At 40.4% G+C, this 8,239-nt stretch overlaps 1 protein-coding gene across 1 annotated transcript in view; it reads left to right on the forward strand.

The window, feature by feature from the left end:
- TMEM150C (transmembrane protein 150C) overlaps positions 1-8,239 on the forward strand; it is a 94,300-nt gene that overhangs the window by 55,626 nt on the left and 30,435 nt on the right. The window contains exons 2-5 of the mRNA XM_005857402.2: positions 4,460-4,549; positions 5,641-5,694; positions 5,821-5,853; positions 6,286-6,353. Of these exons, the coding sequence (XP_005857464.1) occupies positions 4,470-4,549; positions 5,641-5,694; positions 5,821-5,853; positions 6,286-6,353 (235 nt within the window). The 5' untranslated portion in view covers positions 4,460-4,469. The remainder of the gene's footprint in view (positions 1-4,459; positions 4,550-5,640; positions 5,695-5,820; positions 5,854-6,285; positions 6,354-8,239) is intronic.

Genomic DNA, 8,239 nt, shown 5'->3' on the forward strand with positions numbered 1-8,239 from the left:
AGAGGCCAGCAGTGGCAGGCGGGGAATGTTGGAGTCCGCCAGTCACTGGAGCAAGCAAGCCTCATGTTCGCTTCAGTGCATGGCTGCCGGTCGCCATCTTGGTTGTCAGTTAATTTGCATATACTCACTGATTAGCCAATGGGAAGGGTAGTGGTCGTACGCTAATTACCATGTTTCTCTTTTATTAGTGTAGATAGATATTTTAACTCATGCACAACAATAAATCCTATATAACAAGAGAGGAATATGCTCATTAACCGTTACACCCTTAGGCATAACAACCAAGCATGTCACGACCAGATCCCAGGTCAGCAGGGGGGTGGGCCAGAAAGGTACAATTGGGCTGCAGAGAGCTACAGGAGAGGGCAGGGCAACAAGCTATGAGGGGGGTGCGGGGGGAGCTACAGGAGGGCAGCAGCGACCTACTGGCGCATGGATTCATGCACAGGGCTACTAGTAAATAAATAATTTTTTTACATAAAGACCCTGTTGAGTGGATGAAGAGATAAGCTACAGGCTTGGAAGAGTATTTGCAAACTGCTATCTGAAAAAGGACTTGTGTCTAGAATTTACAAAGCACTTCAAACTGTTTTTCATTCTCAACCATAAAAAATAGTCCACTTGTAAATGGGTAAAAGCCAGGTACAAACATTTCACTGAAGAGGATATACAGGTGGCAAATAAGTACATAAAAAGATATTCCACATCACTAGCCAGCAGGGAAATGCAAATTAAAACCACAGTGAGATATCAGTGTATGCCTGTCAGAATGGCTAAGATAACAAATAGTGACAACATGGATTAACACCAATTAACACCAATTATTTAGTGCTAACACCAAATAGTGATATCAATAATAGTGATAAGGATGTGAAGACACCTTCAATCCTACCTTGCTGTTAGGAAAATAAAATGGTATAACTACTCAGGAAACTGATTCTTTGAAGACTATTCATGAAATTATCATACTGCCCAACAATTGCAGTCTTGGGCTTTTATTGCAGAGAAATAAAAACTTATGTTCACGCTTCATAGCTTTTTTTTAAATTGTGTGCTTTATTTTATTTTAAAATTTTTATTTTTCAATTACAGTTTACATTCAATATTATTTTGTATTAGTTTCAGGTATACAGCATAGTGGTTAGACAATCACATGTTTACAAAGTGTTCCTCCCGATACTCCTAGTACCCACCTGCAACCATACATAGTTATTAAATATTATTACATTCCCTATGCTGTACTTTACATCTCCGTTACATAACTTCTTTATTTGCAATAGAAAGTTAAAGCAACCCAGGTATGCTGTAGTCAGTGCATAAACAAACTGGGTACATCCATAGCATGAAATATTACCAAAGAATAAAAGGTACCAGACCATTGATGAGCGTAAACCTTACATGAATCTGCAAGGAATTCTCAGATGAAGGCTCAGTGAAAAAAGTCAATCCCAAAGGTTACATGCTCTATAATTTCATTTGTATAACATTCTTGAAATGATCAAAATTATAGAAGTGGAGAAAGGATTAGTGGTTGTCAGAGATTGGGAAGGAGGGTTTGGAGGAAGGAAGTAGTACGGTTATATAACACGGCAACACGCGGGGACTTTGGCTCCCCTTTTAGGAACACCTGTATGTTCTGTACTCGACTGTGTTGGTGATCATACACATGTGCACACATGGTAAAATTTGTTTAAAACTAAATATAGCAAGGAGTGCGTGTAAAACTGATGAAATCAAACCATGTATCAATGTCAATATCTTGGATATTGATGTTGTACTATGGTTATACAGATGTTACTATTGGGGGGGAGAGAGTGAAGGATATACCGGATTTCTCTCTACTATGCTCATATGTGAATTTGCAATTATTTCCAAAATTAAAAAAAGGGAGGTGCATAACCAATGTAAAAGTCCCAAAGAAGCCCCCACGTAGTGGAAGCTAATAATAAACTATCCATAAACTTATTCTTTTCACCTCTCAAGGCATCCCTTTGAGTTTAAAAAAAAAGGACAGTTTCAGCTATCATTAGGGGGTATAGTATGATTTCCCCAGAATTTGGAGATGAGAATTAAACTAACAAGAATAAAATAATTAAGGAGAGTAGCCATTAGCCACCATAGATGCTTCCACAACAAAATGAGGAAAGCAATGCATAGTGAAAAGTAACCACAGAGGAGAATCTGAGGAAGGTAGGCCTTCAATATATGTGTACAGTTAAGGTATTAACTCATTTTGGGGGAGAGCCATCTGAAGAAAGAAACTTACTTATCAGGAAAGGTGTCTGCATCCTAGAGAAGCAGGAGCCCAGAGAAGAAGAAAGTATTTGGCTATCCGGAGCCTTGCTTTGGAGGGAAAGGACCTCGTCCTAACATTGATCTTAGAGTTAGAGTTGGCAGAGCTGCCACTTACGGAACTTGTATTATGTGTGCGGAGTTACCAGTTCACATTAATCCTCAGCACAACACACTGAGGATTACAGATATCTCCCATTCCCCCCCTTTTATTCCCCTCCTAATACAACTATTTTTATGTAACAGTCTATGCAATAAATAAAAGCTAAGTAGCAGTTATCTCCATAATTAAACTGAGGCTTAAGAAATGAAATAACTTCCGAGGGAAGGTCAATGGGGAAAAAAGGAGACATATGTACTACTATTTTTAATACTTTAAACAATAAAAAAAAATGAAATAACTTGTTAGAGATCAGATGCACGGCAGAACTGGGTTTCGGTCCTGCGCATTGCCATACCATTTCCATTACACCATGCTGCTTTCTTTAAAGTGAATTAGCACATGTAACTTGATGCCATGGTCTTAGAATTATCTCAACTCTCTTCACTCTATTTTCCTGATTCCAAATTCTGATTTCCCATATAGGTGTTCCTAAAAGAGGAGCCAATGTATTTGTCCATTTGGCAGTTGCGTTTCTCGGTATACATAAATAAGTTGGCATTATGGTTTATTCACCAGTCTGTTTTTAAAATGGTTTATAGGCATGAGTTCTGGGGCTGATAATTTTGGGCATATTGGAGCATTCTGTTACAGCAAAGATATGCTACTGAACTTGGCTTAACCTACAAGTACTGGTTCGAACCCCAGTAAACGACTTTTCCCAGTTAATTATAAAATCCAAAACAATGAGCAGCAGTTTCTCCCTAGAGGTTCTATGTAATCCCATATCCTTCTCCTGTCAGATCACCTGTGGAAATCACGAGGGTATTTTATTTTCCAGGAACCGGTATGTTTTGCCTTAAGGATTGTTAGCATCCAGTGTCTCAAATAGACTTTCTGTGATGGTTTTGGGCAAAGAAGTAAAGTGATAGTTGTTTCTTTCTGTTTTCTACCAATCATTTTTCATAGGCACTTCTGAAGCTCTGCTTTCCACTTCATTTTGGTGGGGGATTTTTTATTTATATATTTTTGCTTTAAAATATACCATCCAATGGAACTGGAGACCATTATGCTAAGTGAAATAAGCCAGTCAATGAAGGAAAAATACCACATGATCTCACTCATTTATGGATAATAAAGACCATTATAAACTTATGAACAAAAATAGATACAGAGGCAGAGCAGCCTCGAACAGACTGTCAAACTACAGCAGGAAGGCCAGGGAGGGTTGGGGGGTAGGAGGGGAGGGTAAGAGATCAACCGAAGGACTTGTATGCATGCATATAAGCATAACCAATGGACATAAGACACTGGGGGATAGGGGAGGCCAGGGGATTGTCAAGGGCGGGCAAAAAATGGAGACATATGTAATACTCTTTGTAATACTTTAAGCAATAAAACAAAAAATAAATAAAAAATAAAATATACCATCCAAAATGCCTAGCATATGGCTTTCCTCCCCTCCCCCATTGTGTTGGAAGGAACAAATTTAAAGTTACACACAACACATTTTCCAAATCATTCATTTGAGTGTCTTCTGAGATTGTTGCTCAATAACGTTTTGAGAAAAATTCAGATTTGCAAAGCATTTGTCATTTCCTCCTGGGTTGCTAATTTATTTTGTAGCCATTTATTTCTAACATTCTTGTTACCTAAGCTGTAGACATATGTACATGCTGGACCCATAGATCCATAAATCCATAAATGTTAATAGCACTAAAAGTAGGTTTGACTTTGTCTTTGGTACCTAGTTCTAACACAAAACCTTCTTCTCCAAGTCCTAACCCAAACTCTTTTGTCATTTCTTAAATACATCAATACTTGTATAAGGATAAGTGTCATAATTAGAAACTTTCCACCAGTTTTCATTGAGACTCTGGAATATCTAAGCTAATGCAGGATAATAATCATCCATGTTACCTTGCAAGGATTTCCCATGTAGGTGGTCGTAATGTTGAACCATAGTTTCATAAGATGCACTCTTTTTCAACGAAAGTAAACTTCCTGTCTGTCCTGAATCAGGCACGTTTTTGTCTTTGTTATTAATACCTGTTCATTTTCTTTCAGTGGAACAGGAATGGATGGAAAGAAATTCAGCGTATGGATGTTTTTACCTCTTGTATTTACTTTATTTACTTCGGCTGGATTGTGGATAGTGTGAGTATCCTCTTATTTATTATTTAAGGATTGGAGTGCAATGTAGATAACAATGTGGTTTTGATAGCATATGGCATATCTAGAGCAATGTGTTTATAAACACTTTAAAAAAATGTTTACAAATTCAACCTTGCTAAAGTCCCCATTTCTCTTCCCTTCTTCTGTTACCCAAAGTAACAAAAGTAATAAATTATGTAAAGCAGGTAGTGAAGAATACTAGATTCTTGTGTTCCCATGTCCTTCCAGTAATGAACATCCTAAACACTGGTGATATGGATTCATTATTTGCAAGATTTGCTAATTTGACACTAACATCCTAAAGATTTTATGACAGTCCAGTTCATAGTCAGGGTGGTTTTTTGTGTGATTAGGTCTGGTATGTTTATAAAATGGGTATCATTACATTGGAAATCTTGTCTTATCACAAAACATTCCACTCTTGCTTATTTCAATTACTGTTCACTTGTAGAAAATTATTTTAGCCCTAACCAGTTTGGCTCAGTGGATAGAGCGTCGGTCTGCGGACTGAAAGGTCCCAGGTTCGATTCCGGCCAAGGGCATGTACCTTGGTTGTGGGCACATCCCCAGTAGGAGGTGTGCAGGAGGCAGCTGATCAATGTTTCTCTCTCTTTGATGTTTCTAACTCTCTATCCCTCTCCCTTCCTCTCTGTAAAAAATCAATAAAATATATTTTTTTAAAAGAAAAATAATTATTTTAGTTCCTTGCAGTTCATTAAGAAAGGTGGAGTGAAAAATTAGGAAATGAGAAAATTTGAATTCGAATTTTAGTTTCCCCAAAGCTGTAAGGTCTCATTTCTTTGTTTTCCAGTTTTCAGATTATAATTATTTCCATTAATTTTGGGGATGTTTTGAAAATTAAAGAAATATTATTAAGAATGACATTTGAGCTTCAAAGAACTGTATGATCTAAAGGTAAAAAGCATTAGAGTAAAAGAGCATTTTCCTGGTTAGGGAAAGATAAATAGGATCTAATGTGGTTTGTCTAATAAAACTGGGAAACAAATTATTCTTGTGTTGTTTTTTTTAAAAAAGTCTTTGTTTTATAAACTTTTGTTATTCTTCCTTCATAGATACTTTATAGCTGTGGAAGATGACAAAATTTACCCATTAAATTCGGCTGAAAGGTAAGGTTTATCTCTGGGTAATTCATTGTTCACCAATAGACCTAACAAAAACTTTGCAATTGGTGAGGTTAAACTGTGCACAGATGACTATATTTAACCTGAACATCTATGTTTTCTGTTTTCCAGGAAACCTGGTGTGAAGCATGCACCATATATAAGGTAATTTGATAATTCTCTTCTGATCTATGAAAAAGTTACAAGAGGAGTGTCTTAATTTGGGCTACTTACCAAAGTAGCATAGAATGGGTGGCTTATAAGTAACAAATTTATTTCACATAGTCTGGAGGCTAGAAGTCCAAGATGAGAGTGCCAGCATGGTCAGGCCCTGATGAGAGCCCTCTTCTGGGTTACGGACTAGCATCTTCTCACTGTATCCTCACAGGATGGAAAGAGGACGAGAGAGGTCCCTTTTGTAAGGGCACTACTCCCATTCATGAGGGCTCCACCCTCATGACCTAATTACCCCCAATGGTCCTACCTCCTAATACTACTTTATTGGGAATTAGGATTTCAGCATATGAATTTTAGTCCTTTGTAGAGGGTTATAGACTTTAACACAGTAATAAAAAAAAACATTTCATATTTTTCAAGTATTGCAGGTGATCAACCTCCTGCAAGCTGTGTGTTTAGTCAAGTCATGAACATGGCAGCTTTCCTAGGTAAGAAGATAATAAAGGATGCTTTATGTGCTTTGGTACATTTCTATTGATCTTCAGTTCTCCCAGGCCCATATCAAAAGCATGGCAAGCTTAGTTGATAATTTGGGATCATATCATGGGGAAGCTTTTTGTTTTGAGGGTATCTTTTCTCATAAATCCTTTTATGTTCACCCTGTTTATCTTTCATTTTCTCATCTCTTTATCATCTTTATCATTTCAGTGTACTCTTGGCTTTATTTCTTTTGCTGCATGAAATAATATATTTCACATATCACAAAATCTTGCATATGAATGTAATATTGTGCAATTTTTTTAATGCTTTATTTATTTCTTCACTGGCAAAAATGAAAAATGCCTAGGCTTTGTGCTAAATATTGATGTGTGTAGATACTGTTTTTTAAATTTAAAGGTGATGCTCTCCCCTGTGTCTATCCTATATACATATCAAGCTGGCACATGGATACATAGTTTTAAAAAAAGAAAGAAAGAAGCCTGGCTAGTGTGGCTCAGTGGTTGAGCATTGACCCTGAACCAGGAGGCCACAGTTTGATTCCCGATCAGGGCCTGGGCTTTAGGCGCAATCCCCGGTAGGGTGCGTGCAGGAGGCAGCCAATCGATGTTTCTATCTCTCCTTCTCCCTTTCTCTCTCTCTGAGATTAATAAAAACATATCCTAATATATAAAAACCCTGGGTCTGTCACTACCTGAGGCTCGACCAGCCGGAAGTTAGTCCTGCAGTCGCGGTGACCCAGCACTGACTGCTGAGGGGACTGCGAATCAGGCCTGGAGAGAGTCCTGAAGAGAGAAGCAGGGTCTGATCCGTAGCCTCTGTGGCAGCTGTTGATCAGCACTTGCCTCTCTCTTTTTCTCCAACAGCCCTGCCTCCATTTCTCTCCAGGCCTCCACTAGGGCTGCTGATCAGCCCCACCTTTCTGGTCAGTCCCTGTTGATAGGCCCAGAGACACTGACTGGCATAGAAAAATCAGAACCAAATCTAGGTGAAGTGTGAGGAGCCAATGGCTGCCTAGGAGGCAGAGCTTTCGATGCTGACTGGCATAGAAACCTACCAATCAGAACCAAATTGACCAGCAGAGGAGGGTAGTTGGGGGCAGATCAGGCCTGCAGGGGAGGGCAGTTGGGGGCGAGATCAGGCTGGCAGCGGAGGGCAGTTAGGGGTGATCCAGAAGGCAGAGGCAGTTAGGGGCAATCAGGCCTGCAGGGAAGGGCAGTTGGGGGAGAGATAAGGCAGGCAGGGGAGGGCAGTCGGGGGCAATCAGGCCGGCAGGGGAAAGCAGTTGGGAGCAAGATCAGGCCGGCAGGGGAAGGCCATTGGGGGAGAGATCAGGCCAGCAGGGGAGGGCAGTTGGAGGGGACCAAGCCTGTAGGGGAGGGCAGTTGGGGGCCATCACCCAGCAGGGAGGGCAATTGGGGGTGAGATCAGGCCAGCAGGGGAGGGCAGTTGGAGGCGAGATCAGGCCAACAGGGGAGGGCAGCTCGGGGCGATCAGGCTGGCAGGAGAGCAGTTAGGTGTTAATCAGGCCAGCAGGGGAGCTGTCAGGGGGTGATCAGGCTGGCAGGCAGAAGCGGTTAGGGGCAATCAGGCAGGCAGGCAGGTGAGTGGTTAGGAGCCAGCAGTCCCGGATTGTGGGATTGGGCCTAAACTGAGTCAGACATTCCCCGAGGGGTCCCAGATTGGAGAGGGTGCAGGCTGCATGAGGGACACCCACCCCTAGTGCATGAATTTTGTGTACCAGGCCTCTAGTCCTATCTAATAAAAGAGAAACATGGTAATTAGCCATACAGCCGCTACTCTTCCCATTGGCTAATCACTGAGATATGCAAATTAACTGCCAGCCAAGATGGCGGCCGGCAGCCAGGCAGCTGAC

This window comes from Myotis brandtii, unplaced genomic scaffold, assembly GCF_000412655.1.
Source record: "Myotis brandtii unplaced genomic scaffold, ASM41265v1 scaffold111, whole genome shotgun sequence".
Classification (NCBI taxonomy): domain Eukaryota; kingdom Metazoa; phylum Chordata; class Mammalia; order Chiroptera; family Vespertilionidae; genus Myotis; species Myotis brandtii.